The sequence below is a fragment of the Silurus meridionalis genome, chromosome 19, assembly GCF_014805685.1.
Source record: "Silurus meridionalis isolate SWU-2019-XX chromosome 19, ASM1480568v1, whole genome shotgun sequence".
Classification (NCBI taxonomy): Eukaryota; Metazoa; Chordata; class Actinopteri; order Siluriformes; family Siluridae; genus Silurus; species Silurus meridionalis.
Genome location: NC_060902.1, coordinates 14144657 through 14170431, shown reverse-complemented (window position 1 = coordinate 14170431; position 25775 = coordinate 14144657). Strand labels below are relative to the sequence as shown.

The window sequence follows — 25775 nt, the reverse complement described above, 5'->3', positions numbered from 1 at the left end:
AGTGAGCTAGCGAGCTAGTTTACATCTTACTGCATTTATCACAGGGTCTCCTAATGGAGCAGTTCGATATCAGACTCTCATATTCACAGCTGTACACCACAATGACGAATGTATTAAATATTAATTCCATATTTTTTCAACATTTATTATATATACAGATTAAGTTTATGGAAAAATGCAAATAGTGAAACACCGATCGAAGCCAATATCCAAACAGGAATAAAAGTGAAACAGGATCCACTCCAAAATCAACCTCGAGCCTCAACGACCATATGAAAAAGGTTGTTAAACACTGACCACTTTGTTTTAAAAAACTCTATAGCACTACAATAAAAGTACATCCCCTGCCTTTCTCTCTTTCTATTTGTTCAGCATGCTAATGATCTCCACTTCTTTTGTGGTCACTTTGCATCACTTCCTCAAGGCCTTTGCTAATTGGCTGCATTTTCACTCCGATCTATATTTCAGTACTGTATTAGCGTCTGCGTTTTTTCCTTTTGCTTTTTTGCACCCCAACACACACTAACGCACACACACACACACATTAATCTTCTACGACTCTACTAGAGTCAAATATCCGCAGGGTCAGGAATAGCCTTTTTTAAATTAAATGTATTTTTGCTTGTCTCCTAAGAGTGCTGCTTTCTCACCATGCACCCCAATCCACAGGACAAAAAACAGGATCAAAAATAAATCTAAGGGGACCGACATGCTAACCGGTGTTTCTCTAGTTCTTATTGTTGCTGACTGTGTTACTATCCACTCTACTGCTGTGTGTGTGTGTGTGTGTGTGTGTGTGTGTGTGTGTGTGCGCATGTGTGTGTTTGTATATGTGCATCCACTTGTTTAGGCCCAGTTTTTTCCACACTATTGCCTACTGTCTTTATCTATTACTATAAGGGTCTGTAGTTCAGTCGGTTAGAGCAACTCGAAACATCAACTATCACGCCACACACACACACACACACACACACACACACACACACACTAATCAGCCTGAGGATGCTCGTTTCCTCCTAAATACACCGAATTAGAGCACCAGGACGTCCACACACAGACCCAGTTTACAGCAGGGTTTTTTTGGGATTAGGAAAGGAGCCTTGTTTGTGCTCAGAGTAAAGCCTTCATAAATCCCAGTGGTCAAAACACATGTTGTGTGTTTGTTAGCTAACCTGCTAGCACACCAGGCCGACGCTCTTGCTTTTGCTGTGTGGCATGTTTTCTTTTTTCGAACAAGATTTGGTTTATAATACCGCGCTAAAACAGATTAAAGCTCGATGTTACATATATACAGAACCATATGCTACCACCTAATATGCTAATCTCTTCATTTTTTTCCGTCGTACAATCAAATTAGAGCACATCTTCAAACAGGAAGTGTCACACTATAAGCTGTTTGGCTCCAAAAAAAACCCTCAGAGCACCAAAATGAAAATAGCAACTAGGCTAATAAATATATATTATAAATATATGAGGTGTTATTGCATCTTCTCCCAGTGCCTCTGGTATTCCTGAATTGTCTTTACTTTTGATATTGGAAAAGAAAAGGTTCTTTAAGTGTAATATCCACCCTGGCAAGCGAGCATTAAATTACATTATTGTGTCAGGAAACCTGGCTTTTCTGACATAACATTATTACTAAGAGTACAGCCGAGATTTAGATTTATATGAGTATGCGATGTAAAAACAATTTCCGTCTTTATTATTCCAAATGGAAGACACACAGACACAAAATGCCTTTTGAGCCAAACGAATATTTTTATTTTACTGCTCGTTTGTGCTCATATTCGTGACTTACCTTATGACTGGATTCAGCTCATAATGTGTCACTTAATGCTTCGAATACACATTTAGTCATTATTGAATTAGTGTATTAATTCTTACTCTATTAATAACATCTTTACTTGACTGTTTTACCTCAGAATGTTATTGCAACTAACACAGACCATTACTGCTAGCATGGTGCACTGCATGTCACTGTCCAGTATTGCTTTATTAAGTACATAAAGGCATATAAATGGCATTTTTTCTCTATGTAAATACAAGCATGCACTCTTTTCAATAGATGTGAGCTAAAGCACAGGAAGTTTACTCAAACAAATGTCCTGAGCTGGAACATTTGGAACTTTCCCTTCCTTTCTCTATTATCTGCTAAAGTCAATCTTTTCTGATTTTACTAGTTTAATTCTTTCATAGCTCACTAGCTACTGAAGCTCTCATAATGAGCTCGCTTGCTTCGAGACATTCTTTCTCAGATAGGCTCCGTTCTGTATTAACATTAATGATCTTCGATTAGCGTTAGCATTAACGTTTCTAGGTGTAGCAGGACGTGTATTTGATGTTAGCGTTTGCAACATGGCTTTGCCTTTATTGTGCCCGGCCACAGGAGAGCGATGTGTACTGTTTTACTAATACACGCTGAAGATGCACCTAGGTCATAGATTTGTGTGTGTGTGTGTGTGTGTGGGTGGGTGGGTGGGTGGATCATGGCCACTGAGGCATGTTACGAATGAAAGTCATCTCACGCATTACCATAGGCATTATAGTGCGCGATTGTGCCTGCATATTTATTAGCCCTCTTCTCCATTAGCGCTGGTAATAGGAGCCTCTTCAACATTACAAGTATCAGTAGAATTAGTTTAATTAGCATCGTTTTGCATGCAGTGGTTCCCCTGTGGCTGTAGGTGAGCGTGTGGATGTGTGTGGGGGGAATATGTGTGCGTGTGTGGATGTGTGTGTAGGTGAGTGGTGGGTTCATTGGAAGCAGGGAGGAATAAGATCTGTGTGTGTATTTGTGTAGAAGGTGGCCATGGTGATCTGAGAGAGCTGGTCAGAGGAGGGGCAGCATGGAGACGAGCAAGGTTTGGGGAAGGCATGACGCAATCCACAAAGGGAGAAAGAGAAAGAGAGAAAAAGGAACGAGTGGGCACTCTGGTCAAACAGAGCCATCTACTGGACACTTAGTGAGGAGGTTTATGGGAGCTAGACTCGGAGAAGATAATAGTGGGAGAGTAAAAAAAAAAATACCAGACATAGCAGTGTTATTTTCACTGGCCTCTTATTTAGTTCAGTGTTATTGTGGGGTTTAGAAAGAGGCAGAGACATTGTGTAGAGCAGCACATGGGCTACAGTTAGTAATTGTAGACCACGTTGATGTCACTTGGCTCAGTTTTTAATCCGAAAATCGCATATCAATATAAGCTATAAGGTCTCATTTAAATTAAAGTGTAACGATTCCTCAAAATCTTGTGTCTTTACAGCCAAAAGAATCTCCATTGTTTGTCTAGCTAAGAGGAATTGGGTACTGAATGGATCCAGGTGTCTGTATACGTCTATCTAACTGAAGGTGGGGCCACAGTGCCTGTCAGTCCAAATGGAAAATGTTGCTGAGACTAATGAAAGGTGTGCCAGGACTAGAAAAGTAGGCAAGGCCTTTAATCAGTCTCAGAGAAGAAGGTATACGGCCTGTGTCTGTCCGTCTGAGAGAAAAAGGAGTGGCCTGTGAATGTCTGTCCCAACGAGGCATGACATTTGTGCGTGTCAGTCCCAATGAACCCTGTCAGTGGCCTTTCTGCCTTTCTGAGTCACTGCAGGAGGTGTGGTCTTTGTTTTCAGTTTCAGTTAACTATATATGACTGCTGGAGGCCTCTGTGTCTGTCGGTCCCAGTAAAGGAGGTGTGGCCCCTGCCTGCCAATCCCAGTGATGGAGGTGTGGCCCCTGCCTGTCAGTCCCAGTGATGGATGTTTGGCCTGATCCTGTCAGTCCCAGTGATGGAGGTGTGGCCTCTCTCTGTTAGTCCCTGTGATGGAGGTGTGGCCTCTCTCTGTCAGTCCCCGTGATGGAGTTGTGGCCTCTCTCTGTCAGTCCCAGTGATGGAGGTGTGGCCTCTCTCTGTTAGTCCCCGTGATGGAGGCGTGGCCTCTCTCTGTCAGTCCCCGTGATGGAGGTGTGGCCACTGCCAGTTAGTCCCACTGATGGAGGTGTAAAGGAGATGTGACCATTGTTTGTGAGTTCCAGTGTTGAAAGTTTGGCCTGTGCCTGTCAGTCCCACTGATGAGGTTGTGACCTCTGTACCTGTAGTCCCAGTAATGAAGGTGTGGCCTCTGCTTGTCAGTCCCAGTGACAGAGGTTTGGCCTCTGCCTGTCAGTCTCACAGTTGGAGGTGTGGCCTCTGCCTGTCAGTCCCAGTGAAAGAGAGCAGACGTTATTTTGTTTAGTTTTTTCCCTTGAGTGTGTGATTCAGAAAAAGTTAGAGAAGGCCGAGACAAATGGATTTGACTGATTTGGAGAAATGTAATTATCCAGCTCCCATGGGGTGCCAGTGTCAGGTAAATATAGCTCTTGTGCATGATAACGGTGAAAAAACACGTTAGTCACAGAGCTTCACTCAGAAACACATCACTGCAAATTTGTTCCAGAACTAAAGACGGTGATCAAAGGCTCATTGACCATCAACAAACAAACAATAACAATATATTCAATGTTCCAAATGAAACGCGCAAGTATGAGTCGAGAACCGAATATCTTACAGGGTTGATGGTAGATTGTGGATATGTCAGCAGTAATGCTTTAATGTTTACACTGTGCTATTTTCTTTTTTCCATTAAAAGAATGGCGTATATAGATAAAAAAAAAAACAACACACACAGCTCACAGCAAAACCTATTGAGAGCCGTAGGAGAGAAGAGTTGCCGGTGTTTTTACATTTTCTCATGTAATTTGCGCTTTATCTTCTCGGATGAAGCAATAATCACCGTATGCATCTCACACGAACGTACGCCGTTTTGTCTCTTTGTCTCTCTCGTGCTCATTTACTGTTGTTTATCCGTGTTTAAGAGAGAACACAAAAACACACAAAACAACACACGTACTGGCAGTATGAATGACCTGCAGGCAGGTATATATGAGTTTGTGGATTATATTATGCACAGTGAGGCCATGGGGAGCCATGACTCACCCTCGCACAATTACAACACTCTCGATTTCTCCATATCTCTCACTAGAGCCGTTCCATCGTGCATCCTGCGTTCATCTCTTTGTCATTCAAAGCAGCAAATAGACGGTCATGTCCTAATCAAAGCAGTCATTATTAAACTCTCCTCTCTCTCTCTCTTTCTCTATCTCTCTCTCTTTCTCTCTCTCTCTCTCTCTCTCTCTCTCTCTCTCTCTCTCTCTCGTACAGCCTGCAGCAGTGCTCCCATCAACATGCAAGTTCAGCCTCTGAATAAAACAGCCCTGGTGGTGCGATGGTCCCGGCCCGAGATTATCTATGACCCGCCCATCATCAGCTACCTCATCTCATACAGCTGGACCCGAAACGACGAGGAGTACGAGGAGACGTACTTCAAAGGAAGTGATCAAAAACTGGTGAGTCCACAGTGTCAAACAACTAAATAATAAAAAAAAAATCCTCTACAAATAAAATTGTCAGTAATGGTTAATTGGACAAAGGTAAAAAAAAATCCCCCCCACCACCACCATCACACACTCGCGTTGCAAAAGCGATTATACACCTGAATGAATTAAAATGCGGCGCGTGAGAACGTGCATTACCGATCCGTGCAGTTACGATGAATTAGGAGCGTTCCTGTACGCATTTAATTTCATTTCTGTCACATTAGAAATGCGTCTGTTTATTCGCCAGTCGAATGTAAAATGAGGAAAATATTACCGAGGACCTGGAAAAGTGTAATGTGACTCCACAAGGGTGCATATTGCAGAATATAACTCACTCCACACTCGGATCATTCTTCATTTCACAGTTATTTTTACCAGCAAAAGCATACTGATATACAATCTTGTCAAAGGGGGTCTGGCCAAAAGTCTAGCATAGATTGAATTCTTTGTTTATGTGCTAAGAATTAAGAGCAGTGTGCTCAGGTAGTGAGGGTATTATTTCGTTCGAAGGAGTCCAGGGATGTTTGTTTCTGTTGTTAATGCCACCGTTTTGACCTCTGGATCAGTGGTGTACGAAATACACAAGCCATGTACTTGTGTTGGAGCAGAGATACAGTAAGTAAAATATGACTCGAGTAAAAGAATAACTTTCACTTGAGTAAAAGTACAAAAGAATTTCCTTCAAATGTTCTTAAGTATTCAAAGTACTATGATTTATCATGACTATAATGATTTATTATAAATTTAAATGTATTATAATTTTTCTCACAAGACTGTAAAAAGACTCTGTTACTCTTAATACAACAATCTATTAATGTTCATATTAATGAGTCAAACACTGATTGATATCTATTCAAATTATCATGATCCCCACAACCTTCTTTTTAACTATGTCATAAAAATAATGCAAATAAGGCCACGGGTGGTCTTGAGTTTCTTCCATCCTTTATTCCTCTCTGAATGTTCTGCTTGCTGTTGAACTGACGCTGAACCGCGAATACCACCAAGTACAGATACATGAAAAAGCTACTTACTGTACAGTAACAAATTAATTTTACTTTGTTACTGTCCACCACCGTTCTGTATACGGCTATTGAAATTTACCCCAATTGAGGCATTGAAGCCACGATTGTATTAAACAAACATGTCTACTGCTGTAAGAGTAACTAGCTAACATCTGCTAGGTTGCCACATCCAAACTCATGCAAAGAAACATGTGATAAAGAATAAAATCCTAATTGAGCTGGAGTAAATAATTGTGTGATTTAAGAACTCGGTCCCTCTCCATTATTTTCAGGTTACGTGGTCACATTCAGTGGACACATTTTTTAGCATGTCTGCAGTCTTGATCGGATCCAGAAATCCTGTGCGCTGATGTTTGACTTCACTGAATATGAATGAAAAAGTGACCGAAGCGTTTGGTTACCATCAGTGAGCAGCGTTTCATGTGTATGTATATGTGTAACAGCCGAGAAGAACTTGGCAGATGTGTATGTGTGTGTGTGTGTGTGTGTGTGTGTGTGTGTGTGGGTGTGGGTGTGTGTGTGTGTGTGTGTGTGGCAGATTTCAGGTGAAAATCTCAATAAACCTATCTGTGAGAGCTCAACTTTAATAATGAATTTCAAATAGCCAAAAATGCTGCCATTATTAAATTTTTTTTTCTTTTCTGAGATTTTAAAAACACTAAAACGTCATTTGTTATTGAGATGTGTGCAAGAAAAAAAAAAACTATTTCTGTTCAGGAAATAGAAGTTGGGGGGGGGGAGCAGCCTTGGAAGTCTTCATTTGATTAAATCATTTGCCAGTTTCGAATTCACTTTACTTTCTTCTTTTTGGCATGATTTCATTTTAGAAGAGAGCTTCAGGAACACAAGGTGCTCAAGCCAAGCTTGCCAAGTTCTGCTTTTTTGCAGTTGTTCGTGTTGCCTATACACAGTGGGTGTGGGTGTGGGTGTGGGTGTGCAGGTGCATTTGCGTATTAATCTCATGTACGTGTACATTATATCTTCCAACTGTACCACAGATCAATGACTTAATGCTGCTTATGCTGAGCCACTCCGCTTTGATGCCATTAATCTTACATTCGGCGCTGCTGTAGAATAAATTAGAATAATGCAGACCTTATAGGCATTCAGGCGCTAATACAGTATTCATGCCGCTCTTCTCCGTCGCCGTTATCTTTGAAGTAGCGCATTAGGCACATACACAATAACCCGCTCACACCTGCGGCCACACCTGTAGTCATTTGGATGCCGCCATAATTATCCAATGGCGCGTACTCCATCTCGTCTGTAGAGCTAAAAAGCTTCAATCAGTCCAGCTGCAGATTATCCAGTGCATTTCTGGACATTAGCGAGGAAGGGGTCTCGGCAGGAGCACCCGACCTCCATGTTCTGCTTTTGGAAATACTAATGCAGTATTCACAAGCCTCGGAGCACTCAAGTAGACGGTCCAGATTTTGCACGTGGTTTTATTATGTAGCAGTTAAAAAAGTGGGAGGGGGGGATTAATGAGGGGACGCGATTGCCAATTCCCTGCTCCTGGGTGACGAGAGGTAGGGATGTTTTCTTTCTTTTCTTTCTTAAGCTTTCCTCTGCGTGATCGGTAATAAAATCACAAGCGCCACGGAGACCTTCTCCCCATCCACATCTGCCCACGATCCACATCCCTTCTGTTGCTTTACCTCTCTGTTTCTCTCAGCCTTTCTCAGCTGCTCTCACTCCCTCTTTCTCTCTCTCTCTCTCTCTCTCTCTCTCTCTCTCTTTTCTTTTCAGAGCTTCATTTCCATTTTTATTCTCAATTTCCTCCCAAGACACTGCAGTTATCTGGGTCACATTAGGGACCGCTGTGGCTTTATGAAGGCGGGAAAAAAAAAACTTCGACCAAATCAACGAACAATCCACTCAAGATCTGACGGCTTTTCCAGCACCATCGTATGAGGTGGATAAACTGATTTTACAAGGGGGTAAAAAAAAGAGCCTCTTTAGCGGTATTAAATCGTGCAGGACTGGAATAGAACAGAATTGGCTTGATATAAAATTCAGGATGAGGTGTGAATCCTCACACGGTGGTGTGATGCAGGTACGCTTGTGGTCACTGCTTCTACATGATGAGCAGTGAAGTGTTAGTGTAGGTGTGGTTTGGAGCAGGGAGACTGCATGAAGAAGGAAAAGAGGTTGCTGGGCAGCTGTAGGCAAATAATCCTCTATAACTACAGTATGAAATTTCATTCCTTTACCCAAAATGTTTTCTCAAACAAATTAGATCCTGTTATATGGCTTGTTATAACAAGAATGTCTCGTTAGAAAGACATCAGAAAGAGGGCTGTTTTGAATGTTGGACTGGAGACTCCGCCCAAAAATTCTAAAGTAACATCATACTAAAAAGTCCAGAATATACCAACAATCTTATTTTTGTTCATTTCTTTTTTTTATTCATGCTATGTAGACTGATAATCTGCTGTGTACCTGTCATATGACCCTATAACCCTTACGTTTGAACTCTGATCTGTGTTCTTCCTTAAAGGTCACATGACTAGATAAGCAAACATTTGCACTAAAGCTAAGCTTGTCCAGGCAACTTGTATTAACAAGTCAATATTAGCTCATAGGTCTCATCCATATTGCTGGAATTCCCTAGAAATGTAACATGCGAAAAGGGCTGCGTGATATCACTCTTATTATTTGGCTCTAAATAGATTTACATTAGAGCTCATTTGCATTTTCTAGTAAAATTTGTTGCTCTCTATATTGCTCATAAACTCAAATTATACTCTATTACTAGTCATTGTGGCCGATGAGCTCATTTATTTTAATCTTTTTATTCTGGATCTTTATCTCTATCTTTTAATTTTGTCTCAATTCACGACACTTTTTTTCATATTAAATAATACAAATGACACCGTGTACACGCACAGTGTGTGGTTTGTAAATCAGCATTTCCCTGTTCAGGTTTGCTAAAAATATGAGTTAATTTCCCTGAAATGACTGGGTGTATAAATGAACGGCCCACCCAGCGTGGGGCCAGCTCTATCTCTCTCTTTCTCGCTCTTAATCTCTCTTTCCCACTCAGTGAAGCTTACAGGCCTTAGGGACAATGAAGGTTACATGAAGCGAGAGAGAAAGATGGAAGGAAAGCACTAGTGATATGTGATAAAGACTCCTGAACTCAAGAGAAAGAGCTAAACATTTCAGAAAAATGCTATTTCACGGGCTGATTTCTACCGCATGCCTACACACACTATATCGACAAAAGTTTGGGGAACACCTGATCGTAAGTGCGACCATTGGTGAACATCCCGTGTCAGAGTTAGTCTACATTTGCTGTTGTGAACAGTACACCTCCACAATGATAGAACTGTAATGAATAGACAATCGGTGCCATTCAGATGAGGATTGGTTCCCTATTTGACTCTGGGTCTTCTCAAGCTTTCCTCTCATGTCGTCTACGGGAGTTTTTCATGCCATGGCTTGCTCATTAGGGATAAAGTTAAAATCATAAGAAACAAACTTATAGGCACTAAACGTATACATTCTTTTATACAACTTTATAACTTTAACTCTGAGTTAAAATGAATTGAATAAAATTGAATTGAATTGAACGATAACCTCCACTCTCCTAGTGAGATGTTCCACTACATTTTGTTTGAGGAGATTTGTGCACATTCAGCCACAAGGGTGTTAATAAAGTCAGGTACTGATGTAAGTGAGGAGGCCTGGGGTGCAGTCAGTGTTCACATTCATCAAGGTGTTGAGTTTAGTACTGCTCTATAGCAGGCCACTCGAGATCTTTCACTCTAACCCATGTAAACACAGGAAGACCTGAAGTTGTCACTGATGATCCAAACCAAAGCAGGTATTTTTTCCTTCTGGGGTGCAGTGCAGCCATCCAAATGCTGCCTGGCTTTCAACACCTCTTTAAAGAACATACGGGGTGAAAATAGTTTTGATAAAATAGTAAAAGGCTGTGTGGATGTTAGCTTGTTGTTTCTATCCTCCCTTTGTGTTGTGAATCAAACGCACCCCGTGCCTTTGTGAAGATAACACGCTCACATCACACACTCCTCTTACAGGAAGTGCTCCCCTGCTCTGCCTCCGAGCCCCAGGAGAGCCCGATGCTGCACTTATTTCCAGCATGTTTGTCTGTGTGTTACAGGAGGCTGTTATCAAGCCAGTTTCACCAGACGTGCTGTATCTCTTCCGAGTCCAGGCAGTGTGCTTGAACGACAAGCGCAGCGACTTCAGCCAGAGCATGTTGTTCAGAGGTAAATACACGCACACCGCCAGCCAGACATACACACACACGCAAACACACATTTGTGCTCTTAGAATTTATTGGTCACATCCATATGTTTGCTTTGTCGTTACAGCAAACACCACCAGAATATTTGAAGGGACGAGGATCGTGAAAACAGGAATGGTAGGTTCTTCACTGTCCAGCAGGTGGCAGCTCTTTTTCCCTGTTTCATACACACACACACACACACACACACACACACACACACACACACACACACACACACACACACAGATATATTTTGAGTCTTCCAATTGAGAGTTTGAGAACAAATAATATGAAAGCGATCCGATTGTATCATGAGGTGTTTTTTACATCTAGAATAATCTTGAAATGCTTATCCTTATAAACACATAACAGCTAAGTTTCAGTTTAGTTTATTTATTATTTTTATCTATGCTCTGTACATTGCACTAGAAGGTATAGACAGTCACTCTGACATGTTTTCCTGTACTGAAAGAAAAAATGCAGGCTCTCAGGCATTTGATGGCAGCCCTAATGACAGCCATAATAACCACCCATAGACTTCCATTATAGTGTATTTTTGTCTACAAAAAAGAAATGTTTTTTCAATACATCGAGACTGCACAAAAACACCATATGATAAAAATGTCTTCTAAAAAGAATAATTTAATATGTGAATAACATAGAAAAACCAGTCCAAATGTACTGCCACAGTGTCTGTCAGAAGTTTGCAGGTTCCTTTTGTTTATGTGCAACAAACTTTATTTTAACTAATATATAGGTACAAATTAATTTCAATTACTTTGCTATACCTTTTATACAACTTGGCAAAGGTTTTTTCACTCGTTGGAGATTTCTTTCTGACCTTGTGATCCAGTTCATCCCAGAGCAGTTCAATAAGATTTGGGTGCAGTGACTGGACAGGCCATTCTATGATAGGTATCACTCCGGAGGACTGTTTGCTCTGTAAACACAGAGTTGGGACGTATGCTTCGAGTCATTGTCTTGTTGTATGGTGAAGTTGGTTTCCAATTAAATTTCTTCCAAATGAAATTGCATGGTGTTAAAGTATTAAACAGTGTCATGTTGGTTCAGTTTTCCTTTCACCCGGAATAAGTCTCCGACCTTCCCTGCTCCAAAACAACCCCAAACCATCAACTTTCTCCCTCAGTGTTTGAGTGTAAATGTGAGGCAGCTTATCTTCTCTCCAATTCTGGTGTGTTTGTCTTTTTTGTTGAATATAAGCAAAAGGAACATGCATGTGTCTCAAAAATGATAAATAAAGGTGTTTCTGACAGGCACTGTGAATAATAAATAAAAGAATATCTCTGTAGGACCTTTCTATGCACAAGTGAGATACCAAAGTCATTTTAATAATAATTCAACTAATATTTCACCCAAAAATGGATACAAAATTTATTACGATATTGTTGCGATTATTTCTATTCATACCAAATATGAATTCATTTAATCTTGTCTCTTACACACATACACACACACACACACACACACTCTCTCATCCTCTCGTATTCATTTCTCTTAGCCTACAGTGTCTCCTGCTTCATCGGCTGACATGGCTCCCATTAGCTCCGGTTCGTCCACCTGGACCTCTTCAGGCCTGCCTTTTTCTTTCGTCTCCATGGCGACTGGCATTGGACCTTCTTCCAGCGGTAGCCAGGCTACAGTGGCATCCGTGGTAACCAGCACTCTGCTGGCAGGGCTGGGCTTCAGCGGCGGTGTCATTTCCTCCTTCCCCAGCTCCGCTTGGACCAGTCTCCGCCCCCCGGCCCAAACTCCACCGACTACTGCACCCACAGAACAGGCTTCTCCCACCACCACCCCGGAAAACGCCCAGAACCAAGCATCGGATGACAACGCCGGAGGTGAGAACACCATCAATCCTGAGGGTGAGGAGGGTGAAAGGGAAGGCGAGGAAGAAGAAGAGAAGGACGAAGAAGATGATAAAGGAGCGGAGGGCAAAACCGCGAAGAACGCCCCAGATGACGTCCAGACGCAGGTGAACAGTTCAGCAGACCAAAAGCCACCCACAACAGCGCCCGACTCCACTGCCAAGGAGAAAGGAGGAAGAAAGGAGGACAGAGTGATGCCATCCACTGTAACACAGGACACACAAACAGAGAGGACAGAGGACGAGGAGGAAGCCGCTGTGACCCCCAGCACAGAGTCTGGGATTGCGGGGAATGACAGTGTGGTGCTTCAGGTCCCAGAAGTCCCTCCGAATAGTGGGAAAGGCAGCATGGGGGACAGGAGTCAATGGCCCTTCTCCTTTCATACAGGTGAGAATGAAATCAGGATGAAGCCACTAGGGCCATCAAGTGGAAGATAAGTGATCTGCACATTAACTAATGAAACAAGGAAGCAGAACGTTAAACCCAAATATGGTGATGAAAAAGCGGAGACAGAAAGAAAAAGTTTATTATTACTATTTGAAGCTGGATATAAAGTGCCGGCAATTAAATGGACCAAAGCATAAAAAAGATTATAAAACCATTTAAAATCCTTTTATTTATTATTCAGGGACTGACATAACATTTTGCTCAAAGAAAAGTGCACATAAAAGCACTATAAATGACCCAGGCAAAAACATGTCTGTGTTTAATAAACGGCTAAATGATCATTTATAAAACGTGGAAAATATATGATGCTAAGCAAATCAATATGGTACAGATAGTTCGCTTTCATTTCTTTGGTTTAGACAGACAGCAAGTCATAAATTGACTGAAGTGCCTCTGCCTTTCACAAACAAGCCTTTTAGGGCAAAAAGAAAAGGTTACATAAAACCAGACGTTCTTTTCCTGTTTAGTTTCCAGGAAGATGCAGCTCTACCTCTGCCATGTTAATCTTTATTCTGTGTGAATGTCAGGACATGCCTCAGTATCCGTATAGTTGTTATACATCAAATTCACTTAGCAGCAGTGGTGCTGAGAGAACATGCTCAAGAAACCGTATAGTGAGGAGAAATCAATCTACATATAAACTATTGGTCACATCCCTCACATTTCAGCAACCATTTTAGTATCTTCTCAAGGGACAATAATAAAGAAATTGAGACTTTGATATATTTTAAAGTAGTCAATGTGGAGCTTGTACAGCAGTACAGATTTACTGTCCCCTCAAAATAACTCAACATACAGCCATTTTTGTCTAAATATCTGGCAACAAAAGTGAGTACACGCTTAGTGAACGTCTCATTTTTTTGTGTGAGCACCATTGTTATCCAGCACTGCCTTAATTCTCCTGGGCATGGAATTCACCAGAGCTGCACAGGTTGTTCCTGGGATCCTCTTCCACTCCTTCATAATGACATCACGGAGCTGCTTCAGGACGCCCCACAGGTGCTCAATAGTGTTCAGGTCTGGAGACATACTTGACCATTCCATCACCATCTTGGTGTTGTGTTTGGGGTCAATTATATGTTGGAGAAGCCGCAGTTCGGCAGTTTCTGAACGGAGGGCGTCATGTTCTGCTTCAGAATATCATAGTACATGTTGGAATCCAGTTTTCCCTCAATGAACCGCAGCTCCCCGGTACCAGCAGCATCATGCAGCCCCAGACCATGATGTAACCACCACCATGCTTAACTGTAGGCAAGACACAATTTAATCTTAGTCTCGTCAGACCACAGGACATGGTTGCAGTAATTCATGCTTTTGGACAGGTTGTTTCCGCTTCTGCACCCTCTAAAGCAATGCTGGCAGCACTCATGCGTCTGTTTTTGGAAGCCAACTTCTGCACTTGACGCACAGCACGAGGACTCGACATCCTTGATTGATACCCGGAACCTGTCTTGGAAAACCTCTGTACATATATTTAGTTATTATTGATGACTGTCGTTTTAAAGTTGCAGGAACTTGGAAGACAAGCTGTAAACACAGTTTTCAATGCAGATAAAACATGAGCACACTGAGGAACGAGGCATCGTCATCCTCACATATTCCTTGTTTTTTTGTTTAAGAAATAAGAAAGCATTTTTATTACATTAATTATGCAGGAGTTTTGGATTGAATTTTTTGAGACTATAAGCATCTAGAGCAGCAGTCTCTCTCTCTCTCTCTCTCTCTCTCACACACACACACACTCACACACAAACTCACACACACCTACAGCACATAAACCAGTAGTGACATCCACAGCTTATCACCTTCAAACACATCTCTTTCATTCCTCTTTTTTTTTTGGTCCCCCTCATTCGAAGCGTTTCTCTCTTTGTATGTTGGGGGAGACACAATCCTGGCCTAGTTCTGCAGTCCAGAGAGAATGAGAGGGAACAGTGTCTCAGCTGCATGGGGGAGGAAAAGAAACTTCATTTTTAGATCTCTGGCACCGGAGTTATGTTTGGCTCTGCCACATATATATATGTATATATATATATGTGTGTGTGTGTGTGTGTGTGTGTGTGTGTGTGTGTGTGTGTGTGTGCTTTCCCCTCTTGTAGCAGACCTGTTTTTTGGTTAAAGAGGCAGGAAGCAGGCAGCATCAGCAGCATGTTAGTGTAGTGTGAGCTTAATGCTGTAGCAGCAGCAGGTTTTTATAGAGCTCACGAGCTTCGGGAGCTGCAACTCTGCATTGTTCAGGCCCGTCACGGTCGCCTCTGACTCCTTAACATGGGCTCCAGGAATGATTCTGCAGTCTGGAGCTCCGGTAGGCTACGTCTGTGCGTGTGCGCGTGCGCGCATGTGGGTAGAAGCTGCATAGCGCGACCGTACGTGTATCGGAGAAAGACAGAATAAGAAATCATTGTCTGTTGTTTGATAGGTTCAAAGTCAGTATTAAATTATTCTTTTTCAGATTGCAGACACAAACAGAAAAAGAGGATACGGATGGGTGTGTGTGTGTGTGTGTGTGTGTGTGTGCGTGTGTACGCACGCACGCGCTTGTGTTTATAAGAGCAAAAGTGGTGCGCAGTGTTGCATGAGTAAACAGTGCAGAGTACGCACACACACACACACACACACAGTAACCACATGACTGATCATTTCAAACAGGTCGCAACTTTACTAGAAGACTTTTGTAGTACAAATAAATTACAAAAATTGCAACAATGAAGAATTATATATAATAAATAAATATGACAATGAGGAGGTTGAGAATTATTATATTATATTTATTAAAACCCACAGAGTGAGTGTAAAAGGCATCTTTGTGACAACTGAGAATTTCTGACAGTGTCTGAGCATCAGCGATTTCCATACATATGATTCCCGTCATTCTCTACACAACGGCAGTGTAGATCAGTTCAGCTTTTAGCGCGCTGCACATTCCGTGTCCAAACAAAAAACAAAAACAGCGGAAGGGCAAAAATACCATTTGAATAATACAAGCTGCCACACTGGTCACTGTATCTGTTTGAGTGTTGCCATAGAAAGGGCCTTCAGAGAAGAAGCACTTAAAGGGCGCCAATACTTTTGCAACACCTTCTAGTGATCGATATTTGTAAATCCGTGTGACTAATTTTTCTTCCTGCACAAAAATAGTGCACTAATGTTAATCTGGGTCTGTGTGTGTTTGTGTGTGTGTGTGTGTGTGTGTGTGTGTGTGTGTGTGTGTGTGTGTATGTTTCAGAACGGACCGTAATCTCCAATATGCGACCAGTTCCCGGGTCAGGCAGGATGGAGTGGATCATTCCTCTAGTAGTGGTGTCTGCTCTGACCTTCCTCTGCCTCATCCTGCTCCTCGCCGTCCTCGTCTACTGGAGGTGAGAGAAGGAAAGAGAGAGGATTGAGTATGAGTGTGGATGTGAATGTATGAAGTGGTATCAAAAAGTTTCGAGACGAGCTCTGTTGACAAGAAAGTACCTTATTTGTCTACGTTTACACACCATTACCTTCAAACAGTCCCCTTGCACAGCATTACAGTGCTCCCAGCGTTCCTGCCACTTCCGGAATATGTGGTCTTTTTTTTAAAGCATGTCAAGCATCTTGAGGAGAAACTCGTGTGCGAGGAGAGCTCAGTGACAGAGAGCACACGTGGTCAGAAAAGCAGACGCAGTAACTGATTTATGAATTTCGGTGCTCCCTGTGACTGTGTGTGCAGCCTTGTGCTGCCATCTGCTGGCGTATTACCAAAACTAGTCTCGAAACCTTTTGATACCACTTCGTACAGATTCAGCCATGAGCTTAGCTTTGTTCAACGGAAAACAAATCTTCAGTCACGTCTCGGCTGACTGATTGCATTTGAGGTGAGCCATATGAGGCGATTGATAACAAATCACTGTGTCTGGTTGTGTTTTCTTTCTCTTTCTTACACTTTTGGCCCTCTGTTGTTTGGCTGTTCTGCTGTGTGCGCGTGTCTGTGTTCGGAATCCAGTTCTAAGAACCAATCATTCATCATCTTGAGGCTCTTGGAGCGTTTACCACACTATAAGAGCAGGTTATGAGTGCATGTGTGTGTGTGTAAATTCCAACCCACATGTGACTGTAAGTAAGATGAAGAGGATCCACGGTCTACCCCTTAAGGACATCGCCATGGTGACACAAGGACCATAGAAGCAGTTACCAAGGACCTGTTGCCGTGGCCTTCATTCAGACTTGGTGAAGTAGGGTCCTAAAGAGGTTTGTGGAGAGAAAAAATAAAGGAGATGGAAAGACAGATACAAAGCATGAGATAGATAGAGAGGGTGACAGAGATGAAGGATAGAGGAGTAAGAGACAGAGCCTGAAGATATAGAGTGAGTGATGGCAGAAAGATGTAGGATAGAGAGAGTTTGAGCGAAGACAGCGAGAGAGAGAGAAGGGCAGATCTATGGGAGAGAGAAAGAGAGAAATGAAAAGAGACAAATGGATGATGGAGAGAGAGCGAGGAAAGAGAGATTGAGATGGAGAGAGATTAAAGTTTGGCAGTGAGAGAGACAGAAGAGGGTAGAGAGAGAGAAAAAGTGAAAGGATAAAGAGTGATAGAAAAGAGAGTACCGTACATCATCTGACATTTGACTGTGTGAGGAATCACATCCACAGGTTTAAAGTGTGCATTTGAAGCAAATCTGTTTGTTTTCTGGCCCAGAAACGATTTCCAGAGTTGATCTGGGACAGAACTGTTTGCTGCATCTGCTGCATCGGCTTTCCACCTTAAAGAAATGACACACTGCTTCTTTAAAATGCGTTTCTTTTATTCTCTTTTGTGCTACTTCACGAAAGTCTTTCCCTTTATTTTGAAGTTTTTTTGGACTTCTGCTCCCCCTTGGCACCTTCATTAGAAATAAAGAGGAATAAACACACTTCCTTTTCTCTGTCACCAGTCTAACAATTAGCATGCACTGCAAACAGAACGCGATTTTCTTTCTAATTAAACAATGCCCTTTTGTTTAAAAATCACAGTCTGTACCCACTCAGTGTGGAACACAGATTCCCCACATGTCTCTGATTGCCTTGGGGAAATGCGGGAAACGCTTGTTTTTTTGCGAATTAGTCCAAGATCCAGGTCTGCTCCGTTTCAGTTTTCTGGGAATTTCTTTCCCTCAGCTGTGCAGTTTCATCTCCCAGAAGTGTGTCTTGTGCTCACTGGGTGTTGGCGTGTTTACTAAACAGCCCGGACTCAGCAACTCTGCAAGGAGACACAGCAGCTCATCTCCAGGTCACAGCTCTCTGCCCCGAGCGCACACACACACACACACACACACACACTCACCCATCTGCTCACACTTACTCAAATGGAGATCGGATCCTTCAGTCCATGCACTGGGGCGTATCTGTGTATGTTTATGTGTGTGCATGAGTAAGTAGGATGGTGTAATGAAGGTTGGGGTTTCTATGCAGATGTTTTAAAGTCTCAAAACACACACTCACGCACAGCTCTGTGCACACTTAGAGTGAGATTAGCCGTATTTTATGTCAATCTAACATTCATTGGCCAACCAGATTATGTTACATAACCCCTAGCATCTGCTCTGCTAAAGTCTGGATGCTTTACTGCACTTTCGGTTTACTTATTAATGAGCCTCTTATCAATTTCTAATTAATTGTGATCGTTATTATTAATTAATAATCAGTTTGTGGCTTTACTACATTTAACATCCTAAAGATAGCAAAAAGTTCGAACTCGGGTGTTGTGTATAGTTTTTTTATTCACGGTTGAAAAACTAAATGAATTACGATGCTTTCATTCCTTTTCTGACTTAATATTGAAAGGGAAAAAAAAAACAGGAGAAATTCTCTCACACTGCTAAATATGATCGATGTCCTAAAGTGCACAATATTTCCAATCTAATTTCCCATACTGGGGGTAAAAGGAATTTCATTGGTGGTCTTTTTTTAAGGGAGTAATGTCCATTCTGGAGCCATTTGCACAAGTGATAAAATAATAAGATGCAAACTAGAAAAGCATAATCAGAGATAGCAGACAATCTAGTAGAACGTGGTGCAGGGTGGGGTGGGGTTGTTTGGGGTTGTCCTGCAATGAGTGTGAAGATTCTGTTCACAGACTAACACTATACTATTAGAATAACAATAACAGACAACGGTTCGCTTTTGAAAAGCACGTAGTGATCCATGTGAAGTTCTTGGAGTGAAACCCAAATGTTGGATGAAGCCACTGGTGGATTACATGCTGATGGTTGATTCCGGGTTTGTTGAAGAGTGCCACAAATCCAAATAAATTAAATTTTAAAAAAACATAAGATGGCAAGAAACTATAAGTCAGGCGTCTTTTATATATTTTACATATTTCATTTAAAAAAAAAAACCAAAAAAACAAATAAACCGATAATATTCGGGGGTTTTTTATTTTTAAAAATAATAGTTTTATTATACTGGTTATATTAATTATAGGTTGGTGTGTGTGTGTGTGTGTGTGTGTGTGTGTGTGTGTGTGTGTTGGCTGAAGGAGTATGTATGAAAGGCTGCAGTCTCCATGACAGATAAACTGACCAGACTGATCAAACCATTCATCAATCCATTACTTTCTCTCTCCATCTGCCCCCCCTCAACTTCCCTGCCTTTGTGTTGTCTCCCTTTCTCTGTCTCTCACTCTTTATCCCGCTCTCCCTTTCTTAGCCGCCCATCTTCTTTACCCCTTTTTGTGTTTCTCATGTCTTTTCTGCTGCTCTGAAAGTGTGTGTGGAGATCAGGAGTCTCCTCTGTGTTCTGTGATGGACAGGGTTGGGCTTTAGCGAGGGCTGCAGCACTGACGTTAAAAGCCTTCAGGCTGTCAGCAGTCCATTCAGAGGCACTTGATGAGCTCTTTATCTGCCAAGAGACACACAATCGCTCTTTAATGGACAGATTCAGCGCATCAGCAGCGATGCTTATGTGATCTGTTTACTCTGAGTTTTGATTCAGTGATAACGTATTGTTTTTTTTGCAGCAATTAGAGGGTTCTTAAATTCTTGACTTGTTCAGTAACCGCAGGTTTATGGGTAGTAACCCTCTTGTTCTTCGCTGTTTCTGGGAAATGTGACAAATTTTTTTCGTTCTCTTATTTTCAAGAAAAGAAAAGACAAAGGCTGATGAGCGAAAAATATTATTTAAAAAAAAGAAATTATGAAAAATATTAATAAGTAGCTGCTTACAGATAAAAATTATATGCTGTTTTATAGTTAAAAAAAAAATTAATTGTAATTGTCGGCATTTTTCTGGTGTAAGAAGAGTAACTTTTTAGGTCCTACCGCTCAGTTTTCTTCTAGCACACTTACAGTACACTCGTATAGCTGATAATTACTTTTTTTATTGTTTTAAATTGTATTGTATTCAACCCTCTTTAGTCTGATTTTGTAATTTCATCCAAAGTAATTTATACACCTTTATTTATTTGGACCATAATCTCACAAATGCCATTAAACACAATATAACTGTTAGAATTTCCTAATTGCATGGACTGCAATAAGCTGTAATATTTTATGACACAATAACCCTGTGACATCTTTAAAACCTTTCTAAATGAGATTTTCACACTTGGACCTCGAATCGACTCACCCAAAAGCATATACTGTAATATTTACACTGCCATTGTATTCATTTCATGTGCTCTTTTGTAAAGCTGTGTGTTTAAATAGGCCTAATGAGATGTGCTGTTGGCTGTAATCCTGATTCATACGGTTATCATGGGAAATTCTCTTCCGGTTCTGCCTCTTATACAAACCGATCGGAGTTAGTTGACCTTTACTGTTTAAACGATTCCTAAGTTGTTCTGGATCGTGTCAGGAAGCGTGTGAAGACACCTTTTATAGCTCTTAAATCACCCGCCACCTTGATATCCTGCTTTAGGTTCTCAGCGGTTTTACGTGCTAATTAATGCTTGGCTGTGGATTCCCGTGCCGTAGTTTGGCCTTTGTTCGGCAGAGCAGGCGTGTGGAGCGCCGTCACGCGTGAATTTCAGCGCATGAAAGAACACCAGGGGGTTCCTGAAGAAAACTAAAGACTGGTCTTTCTGGCACGGCTGGGAGCAGGTTAATGTAATCGCCATTGCTGTTTTTTCCAAACTTTTGCTTAGTGACCACAGAGGCTAAAAGTGTACAAAAAAGGACATGAAGGAGTGTCCAGGCAGCAGGGTGTGTGTGTGTGTGTGTGTGTGTGTGTGTGTGTGTGTGTATGACAGAGCAAGCAGCAGGTGTTGTGGGTGGAGGCAGAATGTCGTGCAAAGTTAATCCTATTGCACAGCCTAAGGACTGCCTCTATGTCACCTCCCTGCACTTCAGCAGATCTGAGATCACCCAAGCCGCTCGTCAGGTCAGGGACAGACACGGGAGACTGTTCCCGGGTCAGTGTTTATTCAAACGCTGTGCGGCTTTGACCCCGAGAGTTAAAGGAGTGTGACACAAGAGAGACCCTCCCTCAGTCCTCTTCTTCTTTCTTAGCCTCTCTCGCCCTGTCAGTCATCGACAGCATGCCAAAGCTTCTGCTCCTCTCCTACATTGCTCCCCAGATCCCTCGTTCTGTCAGAGGATGAACAGATTGTGTTCTGTCCTGTGTGTGAAGTACAGGTAGGAAGACAGACTCGCTCTCCTCCGTTCGGGGACACTTAAAGACTACAACTTGTCTTTCTGTGGTTTTTCTTTTCTTTTGCTCCTTCTTGCGCTCGCTCGCTCTCTAGCTCTCTCTCTCTCTCTCTCTCTCTCTCTCTCTCTCTCTCTTTCTCTTTTTCTTTTTTTTCTTCACTTTTTCTCTCAGAGGTGTTATCAGCACTGTTTTGTTTTTGCGTGATCCAAAGAAGCAAAACCAGTTTTCTCATGCTCTGCTTTTGGATCTGGAGCAGATTCTTCTTGACAATCGTGTCATTGTTTTTTTGTTTTGTTTTGTTTTTTCCGCTGAGTGCCGTATTCAAGAGCGTCTGTCTGTGCCGGGTTCTCGCCGGATCTGTGTAGACTTAGCACTCTCTGAGGTCTATCATACTGCCATATTGTGTTTGTTTTGGAAAAGGCTTTCTGGAGATAATGTTTCCTTCTACATTTGTAAATGTGTGTGTGTGTGTGTGTGTGTGTGTGTGTGTGTGTGTGTGTGTGTGTGTGTGTTACTTTGAGTGTGTGTGTGTGTGTGCTTAGTTAATGTTTGCACTTTGGTTATGGGTGGAAAGTTCACTTTGATCCTGGCCCGAGTCCTTCACTGCTGTATGATGAACAGCGATCTCTACAGCGGATGTTACTCGCTGTGACTAATCTGTCACACCTTTTCTTTTTTTTCCTCCAAATTTCTGTATCACTCTGTTGTCTGAGGGTCTGAAGTCTATATATGATTATATTTCAGATTTCCAGTTAATTTGCAGGACTTGTGAAGTAAGTCGAGGGCATGTTTATTTTAGGACTCGTGGTGAATTGTTAATTTTAACAGTTGCTAATGAGCTCTCTTTCACACTCTCGCCTTCTCCATGTGTGTATTAGGAGGTGTTTCCAGACGGCTCATTTCTATGTGGAGGACAGCAGCTCTCCAAGAGTGGTGCCCAATGAGAGTATTCCAGTTATCCCTATCCCAGGTGAGTTCTGCTCAAGCTACACGTGTGTGTGTGTCCTTATCAATAGCAACATGTAGCTTGCCTAAACCGATATTTATTAGCACACCTATAGCATCTTATATACATAAAAGGAAATGAGTAAAATATCGACTCATAGTGGCTGGTAGTGATTGATTGTGCAGTGTCACATTGTTGCTATTTGTTTTTTTGTTTATTTCAAAATCAAGAGTTATTCCTTAAACAAATTCACCTGCTCTGGTGTATAAGTTCTTAAGTTAGTCTCCATATATCAATGTTTCCCTGTTAGTGTACACTTTACTTTCAATATATTATCAAATCCTTGAACTTTTATGCCTAGATGTGGCTGGAGAAATATTTTCTAATCAAAGCCTCGGCACTCAAGCGCTGGCAGTGTTTGTTAGTGAAAATAGGTCAGTGTTTCGAGCGTGTGTTTTACTCTATGCTCAGAACATGGTTGCGCACCAACCCGTAACACGACGTTGTTTACGATGTTTGGGTTGTGGGTTTTTAGCTCGGTAGGTTCAAGGATGGTGCTATTATTCATACGCCACCTCACACACCGCTCATATATTACCCATTTCTCTCTCTCTCTCTCTCTCTCTCTCTCTCTCTCTCTCTCTCTCTCTCTCTCTCTCTCTCTCGCTCCCTCGCTCTCTCTCCCGTGCTCTCTCTGCCCTTTTGCACTCGATGTAGAAATAATTGGAGCTGTCTTGTCGAATGAAAAGTGTGTGTATGAGTGTGTAACTGTGTAAGAAGAGATGGAGTGGAGTCGAGCTTATTTTACTGCCTGCCCCAGACTACCCCTGTGCTAGATTAGGGTAATGACCCTTGGACATAAAAATCCATCATGGCATTGATTTGAACATGAACAGGGAGTGATGAGCTCTTCACCCAGCTAATAAAGATGGGTAAAGGAATTTTACTCTGCTCTGTTATGATTCTTGCAGGCCCTGACTGATTTTATAACTATTATAGTTATTAACAGAATCAATACCAAGTTCTGGAAGAAAAAAAAAAATCTAATTAAATACCAGACTCACCAAATTGATTGCAGTTATTGGGGCAATTAATTCTCCTACACACAGAGGCTTGTATGAGTGAAGACAGAAGAGTCAGTCTGTTTTGTTTATTTTCTGATGCTAGAATATCTGACCTGAAATCTGTGAAAAATGAGCCCCTGTGTCTGAAGTTACACTGTTTATTTGCTCATTTATATCAAATTATATTAAATCCACCACCTTTTACGTACACACCCATTTACACCAGCTCCAAAACACCAGAAATCGCTCTCCTTTTCTTGCTTTATTGGGTGATGTGGAGGTTTGATGATGAGTGAAAGTGAAAATTACCCTTTTTTTATTATGTTGGAAATGTGATTTTGACTCTGCATTTATGCTTCGGAAGTACAGTAACTTCAGTTGCTCTGATAATTGTACATTTTTGTCGACTGCTGTGATCTTAAAGACTGTCCTTTGCTCATCATTGACAATCCTTTCAGCACTCGTTTTTTACTCTTCACTTTTCTACACCTGTATACTGTATTTATTTAGAAACCCACTACACCATGCCACCCGGAAGGTCCATTTTAAGTTTTCGTTCCTCTTCCTTCATAATGAGTTTTTTTCTGTCATTATTGTCACTTTTGGTGTCTTTATCTGGGGATTAATATTTGTATGTGAAGTCATGTATAATGCCTGTGACATTGTTTATTGTCCCAAGGGTTAATTGAATGTCTGAAGTGAACCACTGTACATAAATCATTGTATTTGTGTTTGTATTTGTATTTGTTTGTCTCTGTGGTGCATTTAAAAGTATCTGTATCGTGGACAGTGCGTCATGTGTTATCATTTTCAAGACCTAAACATCTGCTATTACCTTACGTTCAAAAGGCAGAAAGAATGTATTGCACTTCTTCATCTGCATGCTTCTGTTATCTGGCTGTGTTGCAGACGACATGGAGGCGATCCCTGTAAAACAGTTCATCAAGCACATATCAGATCTGTATGCCAACAACCAGCATGGATTCTCTGAAGACTTTGAGGTGAGATGTCATGTGTCATGCTTTCTTGTACGGCCTACACACATACAAACACACAAGCGTTCTAATGACTTTAGTTCATGACATTTCGTCTTTGTCTGCGAACAGCTGGCATGTACACCGCGTGTGTTTGTGTCTCCACAGGCTTGAGTGTGTGTTAAGCATTTCTGGCAGAACGTCATTATAGGCCAGACTGGCAGCACTCTGTCAATGTGTCAGTAAATAGGGGTGGTTTATAGCCCTTCTGTGAGTGTGAGTATGTTTGTGTGTAAACCAGATGGTCTTGGACATGACCAGCCCTCGGTTGTAGCCTGCCTCGCCCAGGCCAGAAAATCATGTCACATCTGTGCCGAGCTGTCAGACCCTTCAGGCTGTATTAATATTAATCTGCAGCCGGATCACAAATGATCAGTAATCCACAGAGGCACGAGACCACACGTTTCCTATTATCAAACCGTCTGCTGTTTTATACCTAATAAAAAGAGGTGTCAAGAAATTTTATATTTGTGCACCCATGAGACAGGAAGTGAGTCTGACATTTTTAGTCACTCGGGTCATGTACAGTGGACTTCTTGTGTATTCAAAAACTGTATAATTAACACTTGTGATATCAGGAGATTGACCCGATACCTAAATCCTGAGGTGTGAATTGATGTAAATACACTGAGATGGAATTAGTGGGTCATGTTTGTTCAGTAATGGTTGGTCCTGGGTGGCAGATGTGATCAGTTGTCTTCTCTGTCTGGAAAGTGTAAACTATTCTAAGAAAGTTTAAAAAAATAAAGTGGCGGGTCCCGACAAAGAACGTTTCATTGACGAATATCAATAAACCCTTTTATTATTTCATAGCTGTGAATTGCAAAAAGTTTACATTTTCTTTCTATTTATTCGCTAATGTGGTTCTTTGAGTAATTGTGAAATCGTTTCTATAAGATCTTTTTTAGTTAAGGTTTATTAGAAGAAAATGGTTGCTTTGCTTTGTGTTTCCTAAAACTTTTCTGATTTCACATCACTCACTGGGTCTGGGAATAAGGCATTAAGAAGCTAGGGCTCAATGCTTATTTTTTTACACTTTTCTGGCCACTCTTTTCAGAAACGCCACTGTTTTGACCTAACCGGCTCTCAGGTGGGAAAGACTTTCAGACTGTGGCGATTTTAGAG

General features: G+C 41.6%; 1 protein-coding gene across 1 annotated transcript in view; it reads left to right on the top strand.

Annotated features, from left to right (window-relative positions):
• Positions 1 to 25775, top strand: part of ptprga (protein tyrosine phosphatase receptor type Ga) — a 255305-nt gene that overhangs the window by 210412 nt on the left and 19118 nt on the right. The window contains exons 9-15 of the mRNA XM_046874758.1: positions 5184 to 5368; positions 10553 to 10661; positions 10767 to 10816; positions 12201 to 12954; positions 16241 to 16373; positions 22485 to 22576; positions 24526 to 24617. Coding sequence (XP_046730714.1) covers positions 5184 to 5368; positions 10553 to 10661; positions 10767 to 10816; positions 12201 to 12954; positions 16241 to 16373; positions 22485 to 22576; positions 24526 to 24617 — 1415 coding nt within the window. The remainder of the gene's footprint in view (positions 1 to 5183; positions 5369 to 10552; positions 10662 to 10766; positions 10817 to 12200; positions 12955 to 16240; positions 16374 to 22484; positions 22577 to 24525; positions 24618 to 25775) is intronic.